Raw genomic sequence first — 20,556 nt, 5'->3', positions numbered from 1 at the left:
TAGCACACTGCCTCCCCACCATGCTTTGGGTGAAGTGAGAAAATGATTTGCTCTGTAGCTATATCACCAAAGAATTAACAAGCTGGGCTCAGAGGGCTCAGGGGAGAGGCTCATTGGCCTGGGAACTGGCTTCTTCTGGTTCTGGGGGGCTCTGGGAAAGTCCCCCTTCTCAGATTGTCAGGGTGGTGGTTTCTAGGGCTCACCCATTGTAACATTTCCACCTGGGGGACGGCGAGGTCTCCCCAGAACCCAAAAAAGTGCCCCAAGAGCCTGGCATCCCGATCTTTTGAGATGCCATGGCCTGGGACACCCCAGCCTAGGGTGTCTGTGGTGCTTGGCCTTGGAGGGGAAGGCCGGTTGCTAGTGCCCAGGCTGGCCAGGAAGAGGGCAGGATCCCTTTAAGCTGGGCCTCACTCCCTCAGTTTGTTGCTATGTATGGGACCAACTTCCTTAGCAACCACCTGGCTTCTTAAAGGGGCCCTGGAGCAGTGGTTGCCACCAGCCATGGCTCCCAAAAAGAAGGCAACCCAGGGGGCCAAGGAGCCCGAGGTCAAGAAGAAGAAAGGTGGCAAGAAGGATGCCAGCACGGCCAACAAGCCCATGGAAACTTTAGGCGAGGAGATCCGAGAATTCTACCACATCCAGATCCGAGACCTGGAGGACAGGCTGGCCCGGTGGGTGGAGGGTCAGGGAGGCTGGTCCTGCTGGGTCAGAAGCCCTGCTCATAGCTGACCAAGGGGCAGGCTCACTCAGGAGGTCCTAGGCCTGTATTTGGCTTCCCATGGGATGTCTAGACCCCACCCCCAGCCTGTTTTCTCCTAAGTAACATTGAGAGGCTTCAAAATTTGACCCCACCCTATCCCGGCTCCCAGAGTCCTGGGGTCCTAACGCTAACTGGCTACCCTACCCCAGGCAAATACCACCCCCCCTGCCTCACTCCTGCCCCATGGGATTATGTGCTTTATAAAAGGACAGAGTCCAGTCAGTGGGATGAATTGAAAATGGCAGCCCCCTGGCAGGTGGGTGGATCCTGTGTCCCTTCTTCCACCACCTCTCCCACTCCCACGGTGCCTGTGCTGATTCCCTGCGCTACGTGCCCCACTGACTTACCCACCTGCCAAGCCCAGGTATTTTTCCACGCTGGGCCCATCTCCCCGTGACTGTGTGGAAAGATGGTAGTGTGTGTGGGAGGGGTCTCTAACTTCTGAGACAAGCACACTTGCCCATTTTTCTTATTTTAAAGCTAGTTTCCTCCCAGATATGATGCACCAGCCTAGTCTCATGGTGACCCTTAAAAGACAACCCCCTTTAGTGACCACTAGGCAGCAGTTCTTCCCCAGATGATGTTGCAGATACTCACAGCCAATGTTGAGTCCTTCATATGCGCCAGGTGGGTCCTGTGCTGGCACTCACTGCATCCTTGAAACAGTCCCATGAGAGATCCTGACATCATCCCCATTGTACAGGTGGAGGGACTGAGCCTCAGGGAGGGAAGTCTCTCCCAGGAGGTGCCAGGATGGGAGCCCTGGCCCTTCTGACCTCCCTACACCAAGCTGCTTCCTCACTCCACAAAGCAGGTCATTCAGCTCTGTACCACCCAATGCCTTGTATGCAGTAGCCCTTCAAAAGATGTTGGTTGAGTAAATAATGAAGTAAAACATCTTTCCAAAGAACTTCTAAAAATTATTCCACTGGAAACCAGTAAATCAATTATATGATACCCTTAAAAATTCACAAGTTTCCCTCAAGCTGAGACACCAGATGGAATGTATTTGGGGATAATGCATTTGGAAGACAGTTATTAGGTGCTTATTGTTTGCTGAGCCCCTCTGTCAGGCCCCAGTACAGAGGTGGAGGAGGTCAGGGGTCTGTCAAGTGAAGACAGAATGACATCAGGTCTTGACTGCCCATTGGAACAAGGGGCCACTTACAGGAGGGCACCAAAAAGAGCGTCACAAATGTGGCTCAGGTCCAAGAAGGCTCCACTGAGGAGGCTCACCAGGATTCACTCAGTGAACCAGGGTAAGGAAGATAGGTTCAAAGGTTTGGGATTGCAAAGCATGGACATGTTGGGGGGGGCGGGGTGCAGAGCTGGCCAACCGCAGCAGTAAACATTGTGGTTAAGAGCCTCGAATTTGGCGTCAGACGGACTGACTGGGGTTCAAAATCTGATTTCGCCACTTACTAACTAGGAGTTTCTTCATCTCTCTGAGCCTACATTTCCTCATCTGTAAAATGGGTGTAATTATCACAGTACCCACTCCCTCATGGATTCAACATACACACACCATGTACCTAGTATATACCAGACACTATCCTAGGTGTTGGGGACATAGCTGTGAATATACCAAAGGCTCTGGTCTGATGGAGCTTACATTCTGGTGAGGTAATGGATGTAAAGCACTGAGCACAGGTGTTGGCTGTGGTCGTGAGTGCAGATCAGGGCACACAGTGGGAGATGAGGCCGGATTCCCATGTGAGGAACCCCGAATGCCCCCTTATGGGAGGGTCCAGGGGAACAAGCCTAGCTGCGTGGAGGCCTGGCTTGCCCACTCCCCTGGACCTCTGCCCCACCCCCACGCCAGGTACCAGCGGAAGTGGGATGAGCTGGCCGTTCAGGAGAAGCTGTTCCGCCAGGAGTTTGAGCAGCTGGCCAACAACAAGAAGGAGATCGTGGCCTTCCTCAAGCGCACGCTCAACCAGCGCGTGGATGAGATCACGGACCTCAATGAGCAGCTCCAAAGCCTGCAGTTAGCCAAGGAGATGGAGAAGGACGCCTTTGAGGCACAGCTAGCCCAGGTGCGCCACGAGTTCCAGGAGACCAAGGACCAGCTCACCACGGAGAACATCATCCTTGGTGAGGGGGGTGGGCACTGGCAGGTGCATCTGGGGGCACACACACGGGAGAGGGAACCCTATGCTCTTGCTCTTGGGGCTCTAATCCCAGCTCTGCCATTGACTTTCTGGCCTTGGGCAAGCACTTCTCTTTGACCTTCAGTTTTCTTATCTGGGAAATGGGTATAATACGTCTACCTTGGGTAACAGCAGCTATGTGCTGCTTCTTCCCACACATTATTTTCTCTAATTGTCCCAGTCATCACCCAGGGCAGGAAATACTATCACCCAGTTTGTAGACGAGGTAGCCCCTCAAGAAGATGAAGTGTCTTGCCCAAGGTCACCTAGCTGGCAAGCATTGTTTTGAGGCTTAAGGACAGCATTAGTGCTTGGCCCAGAGAAGGTGTTCGAGTTCAGTGGCTGTTGTCACTGTCACTTTCCAGAAAACAGAAGTGAAGGAGTTTTCCCAAGGAGGTAGAAACTGAATGAGGCTTCGTAAGATTAGTGGAAGGGGCGGGGGGGGGGGTGCGTGTTCCAGATGAAGACCATGAACGTGGGTAGGACTGGGCATGGCATGTTGTAGGGACAAAGGTCTGGCCCCACTGGACTGGGAAGCATAGGGAGGGCAAGAGGACGTGGAGGAAGTGGGGAGGGAGGCGCATGTTCAAGGCCATTGCTGCCCTGCCGGGGTCCTGCCCTCCCGAGGTGGCCCCTCACCAGGCTGTGCCCTGCGGTGGGGCAGGGGGGAAGCTGGCAGCTCTGGAAGAGTTCCGGATGCAGAAAGAGGAGCTCACAGAGAAGTTCGTGTCGCTGGAGGACCAGCTACGGAAGCAGGAGAATGAATACAAGGATTACGTGTATAACCTAGAGAAGAAGTCCGTGCTGGACAAGGACAGGTGGGCAATTTGGGTGCTGGGGTGAAGCACAGTTCAGTCCTCCAGCCTCCAACAGCCTCCGCTTCTAATTGGGGGGGTTGCATTAGCTCAGGGACTCCCCAGCCTGGCTGGTGATATGTAGAGAGTAGGAGAAAAGAGATAAGCTCCCAGCTCTAGCCCTTACACCAGCTTTACTGAATCCTTGGGACTTCCTTTTGCCACTTTTTGTGACTTAAAAATTCTATTTACTTAATGGTAACAATAATACATATTGATATGGTTCAAAATGCCAGAGGTACAAAGGGTCTGCCGTGAAAAGCTTCTTGCCTGAATCCCCGCTCCTCCTGGGAAATAGAGCATAGTGGTGGCCCTCAGCCCTCTGGGGAACCCCACATGGGAGGGCGGTGCCTGTGCCCACTCTGCCTGATGCCCCTTCCTTCCCACCCATACTGACTAGACTGAGGAAGGAGATCATCCAGCGTGTGAACTTGGTGGCCACCGAGTTCCGCAAGGTGGCCACTAACCAGATGTGGGACACGACAAAGCGCGCCATCATGGAGAACAATACGGTCACCCTGCAGCTGTCGAAGATATCCCGGCAAGGCATGCAGCTGCTGCAGGAGAATGAGCAGCTCAAGGGCACCCAGGACAAGCTGTGCAAACAGCTAGATCTGTTGGAGAACACCCAGAAGGTCATGGCCAGGCATAGCAGAGGCCACCATAAGGTGTGCCCGCCAAGCCCTCGTCACGGGGCACCTGGCACATAGAGCAGGAGGGACCCCTAGGGGTGCCGCTTCAGGGCAAACAGCCTGGCAGGGTCGGATCCCAGGCTGGAGCCAAGTCACGAGGGAGGCAGCAGTGAGGGGACAGAGCCCTTTGTGGGGGCTCCTGGGTGCTGGGTGCACCTCTGGTTTTTCTTTATTTGGTCTAAAGCCCCTATAACTCACTGAAGTGGAACCCACCCCTGGGCAACCGGGGGCTCTGACCAGACACGGTGCTGGGCCACCAGGACCTTGGCTGGCTTCTCTGTACAACGGGGTGAGCTCTGGTTGAGTCCGGAGCTGGGGGAGCGGGGCTGGCTGAGTGCCCGCGGTGGGCGCAGGGCATGGCCACCTGCCTGCACCCGCAGGTCATCCTCATGCTGACCGAGAAGTGCCGCGAGCAGCAGCAGGGCAGGGCGGAGGCCGAGCGGCTGTGCCTCCGGCTGAGCCAACTGGAGCAGAGCCACGGGCAGCTGCAGCATGACCACCAGGCACTGAGGTGGGGGCCCACAGAGGGGCGAGCAGTGGCGGCAAGAGCGGGGGCGGGGGGAGGGGTTGAGCCCTTCTCTTTTGGGCCACATGACATGACATAGGCCAGTGGCTTCCCCTTTCTCTAGGGGTCTTGAGGCTTTGTCTGCCAAAGAGGCTAAAGCCTGGGGCTGGATGAGGGCCCCTGTGGGCTAGAGACACACCGCCTAGCATGGGGAGGGGGACTGACTCATCCCGGTTCTGGGTCCAGGAGTCAAAGAGACCAGCTGAACCTGCAGCTGGAGAGGCAGCAGGCTAAGGCACAAAGGCTACAGCGGGAGCTGACCGAAGAGCAGAAGGTTCGGGCAGGTCTGGAGACAGCCCTGGCCCAAGCCACCTTCTTCCTACAGGACATTCTACAGGTGACAGGAAGTGGGTATAAGTCAGGGGCCGGGGGAGTGGGCCAATGTCAGACACTGCTTGGAGACACCGGGAGGGGCTGGGCCAGGGCCAGAGACCCCACCTTTCCTCTGAGAGACTCCTGGCAAGTCTGTCCTTTCCTGATCCAGCCCTCCAAAGATCCCTTGAAGGTCTCAAAGTTGCCAGAGTCCCTCTCTGAGGCCCTGGAAGACCTCATGTCTCAGGCTTCCCAGCTGGAGAATGGGTATCCCATCACAGCCAGGGTGTACTTGGAGAAAACGGGCACTGGGATTGGAGTTTCCCAGAGGTGGGTGTTGGGGCCACTCTGGGCCTGATCCCCATGGGCCCACCCCCACCGGCAGATGCAATCCGATGAGGAGGGTGGCGACTTTGATGTAGTGTTCCAGCTACAGCTCAAGGAGATGCTGCAGCAGCTGCTGACCATGCTCAGCTCGGCCCTGGTCCTTAGCCCCCAGCTGGCTGTGTGTCCCCGTCGTAAGAGCCAGCCCCATGGCCCACCCAAGGAGAGGTAAGTGAGTGACCTTGTATGACTTCAGAGGAGGCAGCTGTGGGAACTTGTCCAAGGGCTCTTCTCGGCTGACCCTAGGCCACCAGAAACCTGGCTCCCCAAAGCCTCTCTGACCCTCAGCCTCCTTAACTATGAAACGGAGGTGGTGATGCCAGCGCCGTCTCCACAGCCAGCCCAGCACCCAGCCCCCCAGGATGGGGTCTCTGCCCCAGCAGCTATCCAGCATCACACCCTACCAGCCGGGGGACCTGGGCCTGGTGCCTCGAAGGGCCCACATCCCACCCAACCCTGAGGACCTCAGGCTGCTCTCACACACCACCCGTGTGGGAACCTTCCAACTGCACAGCTACCCTGAGGTGAGAGTGCGAGGGGCCCCAGGGACGGCAAGACAGCAGCCAACCCGAGGTACAGATCCTGCTCTGCCACACTGCAGCTGTAAGGCCTGGGGGCTGTGCCTAGCTCGCTAAGCCTGCATTTCTCCATCTGTAAAATGGGCCAAGGAAAAGTGTGGCAAGGCCTCAGTGGGCTAAGGCATGTCCACACATCGCCTGGGAAGGGGGCTTGCTGGACCCTGTTGGCCCCTCCTCCACTGGCAGGGGAAGGGTGGGAATCCCCTGAGGAGGCCTCAGCTTCAAGGCGCATCTTTAATCTTACAGATCCACACCTCTGGTTCTCCAAAAAGGTTCAAAAAGTTTAGTCTTCCTGAAGTTTCTCTACTTTCCAAGTAAGACACAGAGAGAAGACCAATCCCCATTCCCAGAAGTGGACCACCATGGCAACAGTCCCCTCTTTAATTCACAGGCAGCTTGGGGCAGCCCAGAGAAGAGTTCTATAAAAAGTAGATACAAGTTGTCCTGACACCTCTGTGAATGTGGCTGCGTGCGTGGGCATGGTGGTCAGGCAGGCACGTGTCCACAGATGACAAGGCCTGACGGGGGGCCCTGGCTTCGCTCACGGATGTGGTCGAGGAGCAGGTCGGTAGCTCGCTCCAGCAATGGAGGCAGCAGCTCCTGTTCAGCAGTGGAGAAACAGCCTAGCACGTGGGCCTGCACCGTGTCAGGGTGTGTCGGGCGCCCGATGCCCACCCGCAGCCTCGGCATTGCCTGTGGGGGTCAGAGGGGCCCAGAGAGCTTTGATAAGGAGTGTCGGGGGCCCCTTGCTGGCCCACCAGACCCAGCGCAGGACAGAGGGGCAGACTCACATCGGAGTTGAGAAAGGTAATGCAGGAACGGACTCCGTTGTGGCCCCTTCAAAGGGATATGAAAGGGGCAATTAGCGCTTCCCTGGATTGGCACCCTTCACCCCTCCCAGCCCCAGCCAGGGTCAGAGCACCCTTATTTCCTGCCGAGACTGGGATGGGCACTGGTACCCTACTCCAACTGGGAGGCTCCTCCCTAGCCCACGCTGACCTGCTTAGGGCCTCACCTGGAGCTTCCCCCAAGCTTCAGAGACAGTTTCCCCAGGGGCTTGTCCAGTTCATCGTGCACCAGGTAGACCTCCTGAGCAGTCAGCCCCAACAGCTCCGCTGGGCACAGACAACAGTGGCCCTGGTTACTGCCCATCAGCCCAGGGGGGTGGTCCCGATTCACAGCTCTCATGAGGAGGGACCGCAATTAACCCCATTTCACTTACAAAGAAGCTGAGAGTCCTACAAGTACCGAAGGCCATATGCCGCAACCGGAGCTCAACAGGCACCTGGAGGTGAACAGATCTGCCGCCGCCCAGAACCCCTTCTCTAGCCCCGGCGCCCTCCCGGCCGGCCTCCTCGGGAGCCCTCAACTCACCCGCCCGGGCCACGCTGCGCCCGTTGGCGTTCATGGAGCGCCGCGGCCGAAGCAGGACCAGCTGGGCGTCCCCGAGCGCGGCCAGGGCGAGGTCGGCGGCGCAGCGCCGGTCGCGCGCCCAGCCGTCCGCCACACCCAGCCGCTGCGCCAGCTGCCCCAGCACCGCCAAGCCCACGCTGTGCCGCGTGCCGGGCAGTCCGGGGTTCCCCAGGCCGGCCACCTGCGGGCGGCACCAGGGAAACTGAGGCCCGGCATTTCTCGCCACCCTCTACCTCACAGCGCCCCCTAGGGCCCAAGCCAGAGAAAGGAAAATGGAGGGCAGGGTAGAGTGGGGAAGGGGCGCGAAGAAGGGGGCCCAGAAACCCCGGAGACTCCAGAAGGCTGAGGGCCCCGCGAGCTGAGCGGTCAGAGCAGAGTTCCCAGAAGTTTAGGGTCCGTCAGAATATTGGACCCATTTTCTAGATAAGAAGACCGAGGCAAGGAATTTGGGGAATGTTGTCCGGAGACAATGGCAGAACAGGAGCTAGTCAGGGCCCAGGAGCCCCTAGGCCGCCGCCCCCCACTCTACTCACCAGCCACCGCTTCCCCGGGGGCCGGGGTTCCAAAACGCCCAGGCTCATGGCCCGACTCAGCCACAGCGTCGCTCTCAGGCGGCCGAGCGGCGGCATGCTACCCCTATTCTCGTTCTCGGCCCCGCCCCTTGACGTTATCAGCCCTCGACCAATCGCGGTGGCCAACTGTCCCCAGTGTCCAATCCCGGGCGGGCCGCGGGCCGCGGGGCTTCTAAGGGGCGGAAGTGGCGGGGCGGTGGCCTTGACTGGCGCCTCAGCTAGTTCCGGGGCGCCGCCTCACGGTGTTTGTGTGGAGTTTATTGTGAACTCACGGAGCCCTTATATGACCTCCGGGTTGGGAGGAGGGAGCCTTGTTCTGGCTCCTGTGGCCCTCTGCAACGCTGCGGAAGCCTGGCAAGTCCTCTCCCTGACGTAGCCTCGGCCTTCCCGGCTGATAAGTTTGCTAACCTCCTTTCGGCTCCGACAACCCTTGGATCCCGGAGGCGTGGCCTGAGGGGGCGGAGCCTGTGGGCGTCCGGGAGATGGTGCCTGGCAACGGTGGGAGTGGACCTCAAGAGGTCCTCCCTTCGGAGGGGAATTCATGACAAACTCCAGAGAGGTGCGGGAGAGGGTCAGGAGAGAAGAGGCCGAGGCTGAGTTCGCAGGAGAGGTTTCAAGTACAGGAGAGGCAGGATAAGTTGTGCGATTCAGGAAAGGCCCTGGCCGCAGTGCCGAGAAGCGAGGGCTTGAGACGTGTGAGCGGTTGGGGAGGTCGGAGAGTTGGCCGGAGCTGGCGTCCGGGCAGAGGGGGCATTGGCCCAGACGAGAGGATGAGAGAAGAGAAGGGATCTAAGAGATCTTTAGGAAGTGGGACAGACAGAACATGAGAACTGATAGGACAGAGGTGACTGGCTGAAAAGGTGGAGTCACCAAGGTGGGAAAGCCTGGGGCAGAAGCCAGGTGAGGTGTTCAATTTGCCCTGCTGGGCATGAGGGTTCCACAGGAGAGGCAAGGGGCTGCGGGACCTCCTGGGCCTGCAGCTTGAGGTAGGGCCTGAGCTGGAGACATTAGAGTTTTGGGAGTTTGGGAACTGGAGGTGGAGCTGACGGGGGACCGGAAGGCGAGCAGAGTGCAGTGTGAGTGTAAGAACTCTGGCCCCCTGACCTTGACCGTAGGAGAGGGAGAGAGGCAGAGGGAGAGAGGCAGGACGGAAGAGAGAGAAGTTGGAACATCCCTAAGGGGAATGGGACTGGGACTGCCACCAGAACCCAAATTGTGCCTCCTGCCAGCCTCGTTTCCAGCCCTCGTCCGTCCTGTAAAACAGCTGAGGAGAGTGTGTAAGAGGGGCGGGGGTCCTCTCTGAGGCCGGCCCCAGCTTGCTGTCCCTTGGTTCTAGGATGCTCTGGAGCTTGACCCGGCTCCATCAAAGGCCATCCCAAAGCCATGGGTGTTTCCAGTCCCAAAGGGAACCCTACAGCGCATCTTTGGGAGCAGCCAGGTGTTCCAGAACTTGGATGATGTAAAACCGAAGGTCACGGGATTAACAGTGCCCCTCAAAGTCAGGGAGTAGTGAGTCACTACCTTGTCCTAGGGTCCCAGGTTCCTACCCTGCACGGCGAGTGGCGTGCCCTACAGCCTTGGGTCACTTACCCTCCCTCTCTGGGCTTCAGTGACCTCAGCTGTATAAGAGGGCTCTTCTGCCTCAGCAGACGAAAGGCGGCTGGCCGGGATGAGCTCCAAGAATACCAGGCTCCTCTCCCTGGGTCTCTGTCTACCGGCCCCACCCTGGCTCTCCACCCACGTCCCCCCTCCTCCCAACCCACTCCCGCGGCCACAGCTGTATGCCCTGGGTTGGTCAAAGTCGGGGCCAGCCCCTCTGCCTGTGCCCCCCTGCCCCTACAGCTACCACCAAGGCCTGCAGTGCTTGGAGAGAGAGGACTGGGAGATGGCTGTCCTCTTGTTTTCCCGTGCCCTCCATCTGGACTCCCACCTGGTGAGGGGGTGGGTGCAGGTGGTTGCTGACACTCTGCCCTCACTGTCCTGCCTGCCAGGCTCCTCCTCTCGGGGCCACCAAGTCCCTTCTGATCCTTGAGCATCAAGCCTCAGCAGACGGTGGTGGAGAGGGGACAGCAGCCTGGGTGCCCTCTTCCTCAGGTAGACTTCTACGCTTTACGAGCCGAGGCCTACATCCAACTCTGTGACTTCTCCTCGGCTGCCCAGAACCTGCGAAGGGCCTACTCCTTCCAGCCAGAGAACACCAAGTACCTGGAGCGGCTTACCTTGGTCCTTTACCTGCAGGTGCCCTGGGCTGCTGCAGGCCCGCCCACCGTGGCCATCTCACACCCAAGCCAGTTGGCTCTCCCTCCAGCTGGGGGGGGGGGGAGGGGGGCTTCCTTGCTCCTGGGACCAGCTCTGTCTCTCTAGGGACCTTCTAGTCCCCGTATCTGAGTCTGTACTTGCTGCACCTCTCATGACCTCTCCTACCTCCAGAGATGGTTTACCACCAGGGCTGGATAAAGTTCTGCAGCACTGCCCAGTAGAACTTTCTGTAGCGATGATAGTGGTCTACTCTGCACCGTCCTATCTGGTAGCCATTAGCCACATGGAACTGCCGAGCCCTTGAAATATAGTGAGTGAGGAACTGATTTTTAAATTTTACTTAATTAACTAAAATTTGTATAGCCACATGAAGCGAGTGGCTGCTGTCCTGGACCACACAAACCTAGCATCTAGAGGCTCTAAGCACTAAAAAGGTAATAGCATTCCCCCATTTACAATTCAAAATAAAATTACCAAACTACAAAACACAACAAAGTCCAAGGTTTTCTGTTTCTGTTCCTGTTTCTGTATTGCCATCTTGCCAACTGTGTAATTCTGTCTCTGCTGTCTCTCCCTCGCTCTGTATCTCTCTCCATCTCTGTCACCTTCTCTCCATCTCTATGTCTCTGTCCCCTAAAGTTTCTCCCAGATCTAAAGGGCTGTATCCCTGGCTCTTGTCTCTCTCCCCTCCTGCCCCAGTGGGTGCCCCCTGTAGCTAGTGGGTGCTGCTGGGCCAGAGTCACAAGCAGAAGGGACTGCCCCTTGTGTCCCCAGGGCCAGTGCCTGTTTGAGCAACGTGCCTTCCCAGAAGCCCTGAGAGTCTTCTTGCAAGCCTCTGCGCTCCAGCCTGAGAAAGCCAGCTTCCGTTACCGATGGTGAGTGCCCGGCGTGTGGCCGTGTTCTCCCTGCAGCCCCTTCCTGTCCCTCCCGCCCTGCAAACAGAGCATCTTTGCCCTCTCTCCTCAGCATGGCCTGTCTCCTGGCCCTCGAACAGCATCAGGACTGCCTCTCGCTTGTCACCAAGGAGGTGAAGCTTGGCACGACCAATGCCGATGTCTTCATCCTCCGGGCCAGGCTCTACAACTTCTTCCGGAAGGTAGAGCGGGGAGGGCGGGGGGTGGGGTGGGGTGGCCCTTCCTCTCTGTGGGTGCCCCCAGCATACTCTGAGATTAAGGAAGGCCATTAGGCCGCCCATGTAGTGGGGACCTTTGTTGGCTACTTGGCATAGTTGTCCTGCTGTCACTCAGCTCTAGCTCTGTGCCAGGCTTGTGTCGGCCCCCAGAAGCCACAAGATGAGAAACCTGTGCCATCCCCACCCCCAGGGGAGTTAGAGCCCAAGAGAGATGTCCTTGAGCAGACAATTGCACAGAGGATGATTTCACAAGTGCAGGAAGCGGCACAGTGAGGGGCCACCCAAGGACCCGTTAGATAAGGTGGCCCTTCCTCCTCCTTTCCTGTCTCTCCTTATTTGCCTCACTGTCCGGGCTTGGAGCCAGAAAGTACAGGGAACAGCGTGGGTACAAGCGAGACTTGGGGTCACAAGAGAGGAGGGACTGCAGGTATGAGAGGGCATCAGGTAGGGTTTTGTGAACCGAGGAGGCCCCTGACTTATTCCTGGGGGCAGCAGGAGCCTCCAAAGGGTTGCTCTCTGGGGCAGTGGGCTTTAGAAAGATCCTGTGGCTGCCAGGGGGAGTCTGGGCTGGGGGGGCAAGTCTGGAGGCCGGGACCCTGGGTGCCGTCCAGCCAGAGAGGAGGGGGGAGGCGAGGACGGTCGTGAGGGTGTTCGGAAAGGGGCCGGTCCCACAGTCCTTTGGAAGTCAGGAGCAGAGACGGATGGGGGAGGCCATGAGGGAAAGGGAGGGATCCGGAACAATGCCTGGTGTTCAGGCTTGGCCTGGTGCATGGGAGCTGGGAAACTCAGGGGAAAACTCAGGTGGGTGGGCTCGCCTCAGTCACCAGGTGGCGCATCCTGGGGGTAGCTGGAAACCTGAGCCTCCCTATGCTGGGGGCTGGGCTTCTGGGCCCCCCCCCCCCGCCCCCCTCGCAGTGAGTCAGTAAGAGTTTCCTTCCAAGGCAGGAGACTAGTAATTATTGGTAACTGTTGACTGTGGGAGTTTGGCCCCTCCTGCCACCTCAGCCCCTGTAATGCATAGGCACGTTCTAAGCACTTGACTCATGCTTGTCTTTCCGACTTGAGGTAATCATTTGAGTAGATACAACCCATTGTCCTCTTTTCACATATGAGGAAATGGGTCCAGAGGGCCTGGGTGACTTGCCCAAGGTCACACAGCCAGTTCTCTGTGGTGCTGCCCTTGAACCCAAGCCCACCTACTCCAAAGCCCTGTCCCAAGCCTCTGCCATCTTCCCCCTCCTGACTTCCACTCACAACTGGTGTCCACACTGTTTGCCCTGCTCACCGTCCAACCCATTACCCTACAGGACACAGGATGCTTGCTAAAACTCTTTGTTGACTGACTGACAGACTTGTTCACTCAGTGGAAGGTATTTGCCTGGGGATGTTTTCTGCTCAGGCCCAGGCCTGCATCTGTTGTCAGAGTTGTCTTGGGCTTAAAGGTCGGGGGAGTTGGGGAGGACCTATGCATGGGAGGATTGGGAGGATGTGACAGTCATGGTCAGGAGGACACACCCTCCCCCCACCTTGAGTGAGCTTGGAGGTCCTACACGGAGGAGGCATCTGCAACACCATTCCACAGCAGAAAGCACCCAGGCTGACCTGGCTCTCCTGAGGTCACATCTGGAAAGGGACCAGCAGGGATGGGGCCTGGGATGGGATTTTCTCATAATGCTCCCTGCTGCTTTCATGAGGCAAAAAAAGTGGCACAGCAATGCAGGGACATCAAGGGTGGGTGACATGATCTGGAGGTGTGCCTCTCCATGGGAGAGGGCAGAGCTCTGCTTAGCCTACCGCCCTGATGCCATCCTTGGCCCTCCGTAGCCCAGCCTCTGCTATCGAGACCTGCACAGCGCCTTGCTGTTGGATCCCAAGCACCCACAGGCCAAGGTGCTGCTCCAGATGATGGTGGACCAAGCCCAGAAGGCGCGTCAGGATGCTGGGATCCTAGCTGTGCAGGGCAAGCTGCAGCATGCTCTGCAGCACATCAACTGTGCCATCGAGAACAACCCTCTAGACCCTAGCCTCTTCCTCTTCCGGTACTGTGTGTGGGGGGGTACCCATCTTGGGTCCTGCTGTATGGTCTCAGAAGAGGACTTGATCCTCCCCAGGCTTCAGTTTCCCCAAGTAGCCTCTAATAATCTTTCCCTACTCCCCATTAGGGTCAAAGCTAGGGAGAGGTCTTAGCTGCTATTGCCCTTGGAGGACGGGCAGGCAGCCACTTTAGTTCACCTGGGAATCCTGGACCCCCAAGCCTGCTGAGCATTCACACAGGGAGGCTCAGCCCAGCTCAGTGGCCGAGGCTTGGGTTTGAATCTACCCCTCGCCCAGGACTTACTACATGATTTGGGGCCATGTACCTTTCCTGAGTCTAGGTTTTCTCATATAAACAGTGGGGTGAAACATCTGTCCCAGGTACAAAAAGGCCTTAGCATAGAGGTTGGCGTGCACGCACCTACTTCCTAAAAAGAAAGATGGAAGCTATTTCTGGGTAAAGCAAAACTACCCATGACCAGCAGGCTATCCGGGTAGCAATCCAGAGCCAGCCCCACACCCAAACCAGCATGTGAAGAGAGGGCCCTCACGCCACCAGCCCAGGTCAGAAGGCCCAGAGTGGCCAGCGTCCTGGCCGGCCGCCTCAGTGGGTGGGGGTGCCTTGGCCTTCATGTCCCTCCCCCATAGGGGCACCATGTACCGCCGGCTCCAGGAGTTTGATGCCGCTGTGGAGGACCTCCTGAAGGCGCTGGACATGATGAGTGAGAGCCAGGAAGGCATGGTGCGGCAGGCTCAGCGGCAGCTGCTGCTGACCTACAATGACTTCGCCGTGCACTGCTACCTGCAGGGTGCCTACCAGGAGGGCGTGCTGCTGCTCAACAAGGCCCTCAAGGACGAGCAGCAGGAGAAGGGCCTCTACATCAACCGGGGCGGTGAGTGGGGGCTGCCCCTTGCCCCTCTAAGGCCTCGGCTGGGCCCTTGAGGGAGGGAGGGAGGGAGGAGGGAAAGAGCCTCAGGGTCCTGGGGACACACTCTGCAAAGTGTTGCCTTAGACAAACTGGCTACAGTCTCTTCAAAATGCTCAGAATCAGGCGGCTGGGGAAAAGTGTCTGAGGCACGGAAAACCTTGGCAGGCACCCTCTACCACTCACGGGAGTGGGAGTTTGGGAGTTCACCGCCACCGGTCTCAGGATCCCCCAGAGGGTGAAGCAGGCTGGGCTGGGGCTCCTGGGCACTGGGGCTGGGGGCCTGCTCAGCCCCTGCGTCCATCCCCCGGGCCCTAGATTGCTTCTTCCAGCTGGGCAACCTGACTTTTGCGGAGGCGGACTACCAGCAGGCACTGGCGCTGAGCCCGCAGGACGAGGGCGCCAACCTGCGCATGGGCCTACTGCAGGAGAGGATGGGCTTCTGCGAGCAGAGGAGCAGGTGCGGGCTATGGGCGGCTCGCGGGGGTGCGGGGTGGGGTGGTGCTGGGGGTGCTGGCATGGAGCCGCCTGCTGGGACCCCTGGATCAAGATCCTCTGCTCGGGGTGCCGGGGTGGCTCAGTCGGTTGGGCGACTGCCTTCGGCTCGGGTCACGGTCCTGGAGTCCCGGGATCGAGTCCCGCAGCGGGCTCCCTGCTCCGCGGGGAGCCTGCTTCTCCCTCTGACCCTCCTCCGTCTCGTGCTCTCTGTCTCTCATTCTCTCTCTCTCGAATAAATAAATAAAATCTTTAAAAAAAAAAAAGATCCTCTGCTCCCCCAGGTATGGCTCCTAAATAACGATTTTAGTTTTCAAGTTTTCGGGAGAAATTCTTCACTTTTTTCTGAATATTGTTATGGTAATTGTGCTTTCTATAAAAAACTGACGTGTTTGGTAATGATGCATAATTCAGAACCTGAACGTTCCTTCTAATATGTCTCCCAACACCAACCCCCCCATAGGTTTGGTAAAGGTCCCTCCAGATTGTTTCCTATACGTATATTGACAATTATTATCAGTTTACAAAAGTTACTCATGCTAAACTGTTTTTTGACTTGCTTTTTAACTTCCAATGTCATTATATATATAGGACTACCTCATTCTCTCTTATTATTTGAATAGTATTCCATTCTGTGGAAGGACCACAACTCATTTCTTTAGACAACCCTCTACTGATGACTAATTGGGCTGTTTTCTGTTTTTTATTATAACGTAATGAGCATGCAGGACGTACATTTTCATGCATTATACTAGTAATGCCATAATTAGATTGCTGGGAGCTAAACTGTTGTTAAACAGTGTGAACATTTAACGTTTTAAAACATAATAATATCCAGTTGTTCTCCACAAACAGTGAGCCACTGTCAACTTCCTCCAGGAAAGGAGAGTCTTGGTTTGCCCAAACCTCCATAGTGCAGGGTGTTAAGACTGTTTTCAACTCTGCAAATCTAGTAGGCAAAAAAATGCTCTCTCTCAGTTGATTTATGTTGCATGTTTAAATTGCTAGCACGGCCCAGCATCTTTTTCATGTTTGCTGGTCATTATGGCTGGCCCAAACCTTTTGCCCGTTTTGCTGTTAAATTGCTCATGAAGGGGTGCTTGGCTGGCTCAGTCAGTAGAGCATGCAGCTCTTGATCTTGGGGTCATGAGTTCAAGCCCCACATTGGGCTTAGAGCCTACTTAAATAAATAAGATTTTTAAAAAAATAATAAATGCTCATTAAAACTTTTTGTTGTTGTTGTTACAGGAGTTCTTTGTAGGCTAGGAAACTTAGTTTATTGTCTGCCTTCTATGGGAAAATATATTTCCCCTATTTATTGCTTTCCTTTGTGGTGGTTTTGCTACTCAGTAACTTGGGATTTAATCATAGTCAAATTAATTTTCTCATTTTTAGCTGCTTGGTTTGTGAGATTCTCAAAAGGCCCTCCTTACTGCAGGACATTAAAAACATTCACTTACACTGGGGTCTTGTACTAGCACAAGTGTTGGGGCCGTTAAGAGTGTAGCTGGCAGGGGCACCTGGGTGGCTCAGTTGTTAAGTGTCTGCCTTCGGCTCAGGTCATGATCCCAGGGTCCTGGGATCGAGCCCCGCATCGGGCTCCCTGCTCTGCGGGAAGCCTGCTTCTCCCTCTCCCACTCCCCCTGCTTGTGTTCCCTCTCTTGAGCTCTGTCAAATAAATAAAATAAAATCTTAAAAAAAAAAAAGTGTAGCTGGCAGAAGAAGAGCAGAGGGGCATGGTGGAGGTCGGGGAGCAGAGACCAGCCTGATTTATCCCATACTCCCCAGTGGGGCCCAGGAGCCACCATGTCCCTGCCTGGGGCCCAGCGCACAACAGCCTGTGGCCCACTGTGTCCCGCAGGCAATTCCATAAGGCAGACAGCCACTTCTCAATGGCCATCCAGCACAACCCCCAGAAGGCCCAGTACTATCTGCATCGTGCCAGGAGCCGGCAGCTCCTACAGAACATTTTGGGGGCCCGCCTGGATGTTGCCACTGTCCTGCTCCTCAGCCCCAAGCAACCCAAGGTAGGTTCCTGCTGGGCCAGGGGGGGCAGGCTCCAGAGTCAATACTTGTGATTGCCTAAAGATACTCCCTGTTCCTAAAAGAAGTCTGGTTCCCTAGCAAAACTAACAGCTGCCGATGCCAAGCACTTACACCGTGCCAGGTACCGTTCCAGCCACTTCAGCTGGCATTGCTCTGCTTACCCCTCTTCAGCACCCCACGGGACTGCTAACGTTATCCCCTCACCCCCACCCCCCCAATTTGCAGGTGAGGAGGGCAGGGCTCAGAGAAGTCAGTACCCTTGCCCCAGGGCACATGCTTAGCTGTCAGACCCGCAGGAGCGGGCTCAGACACCCACGGCTGGCCTAGTCAGGACGCCCCCTCCTGGTGGGCCTCCTCGCGGGCTCCTCCCAGTTCTGGGGCAAGGAGGTCTGGCCCTGTAAAATCAGGAACTGGTAAACCCTTCCCGCGTCAGCCCTGAGAAGGGCTCTGCGAGGGCAGGGCAGCACCACACCATCTGCCCCCTGCCCTGGCCCACACCTGGCTCTTTCCTGGCAGGTGCTCCCACTGATGGCCAGCCTCTTCCCGGGCATGTCGGTGGAGGAGGTGCTCTGCAGCCAGGTGGCCCACCTGGCCAGGCTGCAGTTGAATCGGGTGTTGGAGAGCAGCCTGCAGGCTGGCATCCCTCGAGGCATTGTGGGGCAAGTTCCTCAAGTGGGGGCCGCGGACCAGGAGTGGGAAATGGCTGGGCATCAAGGCTCCTCCTGTTCCTGCTGCCTCCTCAGGCCACTCTCAGGACCCTGGGGATGGTGGGCTGAGTCAGGGGGGCTTACCCAGCACTCTGGGGCCATGGCTTGGCAGGCAGCTCAGACAGCGGGAACAAGAGCGCCAGAAGGCGCGGGCCCTGCAGTTCTGGTGGAAGCCTTTGTTGGGGACCTCTGAAGAGCTCCAGGCCACTCCCCAGACCCTGACGGGAGAGCCAGCAGTTGTAAACGAAGCTGAGGCCCTCCACGAGGAGGAAGAGGTGAGTGGACCACATGCTGGGGCCTACAGCCCTTGAGGTCTGGGGTGGAGCGTAGCCAGAGCCAGGGCGGAGGGAGGCAGACTGGCTAGAGGATGGCATCCAGGCCTGGTTCTGCCACCACTCTGTGTGACTTGGGCTGGGGTCCTTCTGCTGTGAGATGGAGATGGTACCAATAAGGAGTACCCTTGAGGAACGGCAAGAGGGTGTGGACTCCTCACAGAGAGGCCTCCCCACACCTTGCCACACTCACCTTCATAAATTCTGTGTGCACTGGCCATTTGTGCCAGGATTTTCTTAATCCTTAAATCCGTCTCTAAGAACTTTTTATTGAATGTCACATAAATCTAGAAAAGCACACCGTTCAATAGTGAGTGAGCTGGTGAATTTTCACAAACCAAGTACACCCATGACGCCATTACCTATCGAAAGAACACACTCCCAGCTCCCCGGAAGCCGCTTCCTGCCCCCTGCTAGGCCCCTCCCTTAGCCCAGTGCACCCCCAAGGCTGTCCTGATCCCTAACATCACAACTGAACGTGCATGTTTCTTCACATCAGTGGACAAGTACAGTGTGCCCGCTTGTCTCGGGACTCCCTTCGCTAAGCATGTTTGTGAGATGCATCTAAGTTGACTGCTTGTTCTCATCGCTGGTTGAGAATTCCATCCTGTGAAAGTCCCACAATCTGCCCACTCAACTGCTGATGGACAGCAAGTACCTTTGTGTTCGAAGGAAACTTTATGAAAATGAAGTAGATGGAAGACCAACATCCCTTGCTGTAAATGGGAAAGGCTAGCACTCCAGTTCTCTAGCTCACACTGGAACACAAAAATACAAAACTTTGTGTCCCCCCCGCCCCGAGGTCATTGTGAGCTCCCTCCCTCGGGGAGATGTGGAGCCGGCGCCTGCTGGTTGCTGGGACTCTGCCTGCCCCCTCCCCGCTTCCACACACCCACCACTGCCCGCAGGGGTGAGTGGGCCTGAGGCGGCCAGCAGCCAAGAGCCCGGCTGTGGAGTCCCACAGGCCTGGATTCAAACTCTGCTCCTCTGCTTCTTAGCTGAGTGTCAAGGGCAGGCTGCTTAGGCTCCTGGAGACTTGGTTTCTGGTCCGTGAAATGGTAAAAACGGTAGCTCCCTCCCAGATATGTGGGAGGGTGAAATGGGATAGAATGGTAAGCATAAAAAGCTCAGTTCTTCACTAGCCATTCCCCAGGGTACAGCGCTTTACAGTTTACAGAGGACTGTCCCACATTGAAACTAATTTGCATTTTGCAGACGGCAGACCTGAGGCCCAAGCAGCCTCTTGAACACTACCGAAATTTCTCACAGTGCCCTGCCGGTCGAATCTGACCGCTCCCCTTCCTGTCCAGTCTTCACCTCTCGTGCCACCCAGCCCCAGCTGGGCCCCCTGAGGAGCTCTGAGCCGCTGGCCCAGGGCCTCCCATGGCCTACAACGGCCCCGCTTGTCTTCTGCCCTAGGAGGAGCAGTGGGAGCCTGCACCCAGCAGGATGAGGTCCCTGTCCAACAGCTACCTCGACCAGACCTCTTCAGGCTCCGTCTTCGGCTGTAAGTCCCCAGTGCTCTCGCTAGGCCTGAGTAAGCCAAAGCAGCAGAGTAGGCAAAGGTCAGGGGTCAGAGACTCCTTGGCCTGCGTGTGCATTTGGGCTCTGCTACTTATAGTTCTGTGATTATAGAACAGGAGGAAGAATCCTCACTTTGAATGGGGCATGGTGAGCCCTCAGTGTCTCCCATTTATCCCACAGCCCTGGCCCACCTGCAGGGCTCGGGTTGCCAAGGAGCGCTGGGCTGGCGTCATCTGGCAGACCTTCCCCTTGGCCATGCAAGGCCTCTGGAATAGAGGCAAGGGTGAGGCCTACACCTCCTTTTCCTGGAGCTGTCTGGGCAGGGCAGCCTAACAGATGCTCTTGGCTCATCCTTCCCAGTCAGGACCATGTCCATCTCAGAGACAGAGACGTCCACTATCTGCCAGGAATACAAGAGCACCTCAGCCACTGCTGTGACATCCTCCAACTCCTCACTGCTGAAGACTCTATCCTCAGACCTGCTGGAGAACAGAGAAGACCTAAGCTTGAGCCACAGCCCCAGCAAAACCAAGGCCACGCAGGGCCACAGCCAGAGCCCCAGCAAGACAAAAGCCGCCCAAGGCCAGAGCCGGAGGCCCAGCAAGGTGGAGGCTGCCCAGGGCCAGAGGCGGAGGCCCAGCAGGACCAAGGCCACCCAGGGCCACAGCCAGAGGCCCAGCAAAATGGAGGCTGACGAGGGCCAGAGCCAGAGCCCCAGCAGGACTAAGGCCATCCAGGGCCAGAGCCAGAGGCCCAGCAAGATGGAGGACGCCCAGGGCCAGAGCCAGAGCCCCAGCAGGACTAAGGCCACCCAGGGC

The 20,556-nt window shown here is 57.0% G+C and overlaps 3 protein-coding genes across 8 annotated transcripts in view; 2 read left to right on the top strand and 1 right to left on the bottom strand.

Moving 5' to 3' along the window:
- The first annotated feature begins 489 nt into the window (after positions 1 to 489).
- CFAP157 (cilia and flagella associated protein 157) lies at positions 490 to 6,680 on the top strand. Its single transcript, XM_025888094.2, has 9 exons — positions 490 to 674; positions 2,586 to 2,857; positions 3,578 to 3,731; positions 4,168 to 4,435; positions 4,840 to 4,970; positions 5,211 to 5,361; positions 5,722 to 5,888; positions 6,058 to 6,244; positions 6,545 to 6,680. The coding sequence occupies exons 1-9, from the start codon at positions 505 to 507 to the stop codon at positions 6,614 to 6,616; spliced, it is 1,572 nt and encodes a 523-aa protein (XP_025743879.2). The 5' UTR covers positions 490 to 504; the 3' UTR covers positions 6,617 to 6,680.
- PTRH1 (peptidyl-tRNA hydrolase 1 homolog) lies at positions 6,559 to 8,478 on the bottom strand. 4 transcript variants are annotated; one of them, XM_073905721.1, is made up of 5 exons: positions 8,245 to 8,478; positions 7,673 to 7,913; positions 7,314 to 7,413; positions 7,090 to 7,135; positions 6,559 to 6,898 (listed from the first exon to the last, which is right to left on the bottom strand). In XM_073905721.1, exons 1-5 carry the CDS (start codon positions 8,338 to 8,340, stop codon positions 6,785 to 6,787), a joined length of 597 nt encoding a protein of 198 aa, XP_073761822.1. In that variant the 5' UTR covers positions 8,341 to 8,478; the 3' UTR covers positions 6,559 to 6,784. The 4 variants fall into 4 exon arrangements, with proteins under 4 accessions (XP_073761822.1, XP_025743884.1, XP_025743882.1 ...); XM_025888099.2 differs by having other exon boundaries at positions 7,673 to 7,892; XM_025888097.2 differs by having other exon boundaries at positions 6,559 to 6,991; positions 7,673 to 7,892; positions 8,245 to 8,459.
- A 39-nt stretch (positions 8,479 to 8,517) lies between these two features.
- The window catches only part of TTC16 (tetratricopeptide repeat domain 16), a 12,934-nt gene continuing 895 nt past the window's right edge, over positions 8,518 to 20,556 (top strand). Inside the window, exons 1-14 of one of the 3 annotated variants that reach the window (XM_025888091.2) lie at positions 8,518 to 8,842; positions 9,620 to 9,792; positions 10,126 to 10,216; positions 10,378 to 10,521; positions 11,317 to 11,417; positions 11,509 to 11,638; positions 13,499 to 13,713; positions 14,357 to 14,601; positions 14,953 to 15,094; positions 16,991 to 17,156; positions 17,692 to 17,838; positions 17,999 to 18,157; positions 19,634 to 19,721; positions 20,099 to 20,411. In XM_025888091.2, coding sequence (XP_025743876.1) covers positions 8,825 to 8,842; positions 9,620 to 9,792; positions 10,126 to 10,216; positions 10,378 to 10,521; positions 11,317 to 11,417; positions 11,509 to 11,638; positions 13,499 to 13,713; positions 14,357 to 14,601; positions 14,953 to 15,094; positions 16,991 to 17,156; positions 17,692 to 17,838; positions 17,999 to 18,157; positions 19,634 to 19,721; positions 20,099 to 20,411 — 2,132 coding nt within the window. In that variant the 5' untranslated portion in view covers positions 8,518 to 8,824. Of the gene's footprint in view, positions 8,843 to 9,619; positions 9,793 to 10,125; positions 10,217 to 10,377; positions 10,522 to 11,316; positions 11,418 to 11,508; positions 11,639 to 13,498; positions 13,714 to 14,356; positions 14,602 to 14,952; positions 15,095 to 16,990; positions 17,157 to 17,691; positions 17,839 to 17,998; positions 18,158 to 19,633; positions 19,722 to 20,098 lie in introns of all 3 variants that reach the window. The other 2 variants (XM_073905716.1, XM_073905715.1) reach the window with 2 other exon arrangements.

The sequence above is a fragment of the Callorhinus ursinus genome, unplaced genomic scaffold (assembly GCF_003265705.2).
Source record: "Callorhinus ursinus isolate GAN/ISIS: 27379988/994484 unplaced genomic scaffold, GSC_fseal_2.0 scaffold24, whole genome shotgun sequence".
In the NCBI taxonomy this organism is placed as follows: domain Eukaryota; kingdom Metazoa; phylum Chordata; class Mammalia; order Carnivora; family Otariidae; genus Callorhinus; species Callorhinus ursinus.
This window is presented reverse-complemented; position numbering and strand designations above follow the sequence as displayed.

Excerpts from the sequence above, each read along its gene's own strand:
- CFAP157 (XM_025888094.2), top strand. The coding sequence starts at position 505 with ATGGCTCCCAAAAAGAAGGCAACCCAGGGGGCCAAGGAGCCCGAGGTC. Across the intron at positions 675-2,585 it reads CTGGAGGACAGGCTGGCCCG|GTACCAGCGGAAGTGGGATG; the intron begins GTGGGTGGAGGG and ends CCCCCACGCCAG. Across the intron at positions 6,245-6,544 it reads AACTGCACAGCTACCCTGAG|ATCCACACCTCTGGTTCTCC; the intron begins GTGAGAGTGCGA and ends TTAATCTTACAG.
- PTRH1 (XM_025888097.2), bottom strand. The coding sequence starts at position 8,340 with ATGCCGCCGCTCGGCCGCCTGAGAGCGACGCTGTGGCTGAGTCGGGCC. Across the intron at positions 7,136-7,313 it reads AAGCTTGGGGGAAGCTCCAG|GGGCCACAACGGAGTCCGTT; the intron begins GTGAGGCCCTAA and ends ATCCCTTTGAAG. Across the intron at positions 6,992-7,089 it reads TTACCTTTCTCAACTCCGAT|GCAATGCCGAGGCTGCGGGT; the intron begins GTGAGTCTGCCC and ends TGACCCCCACAG.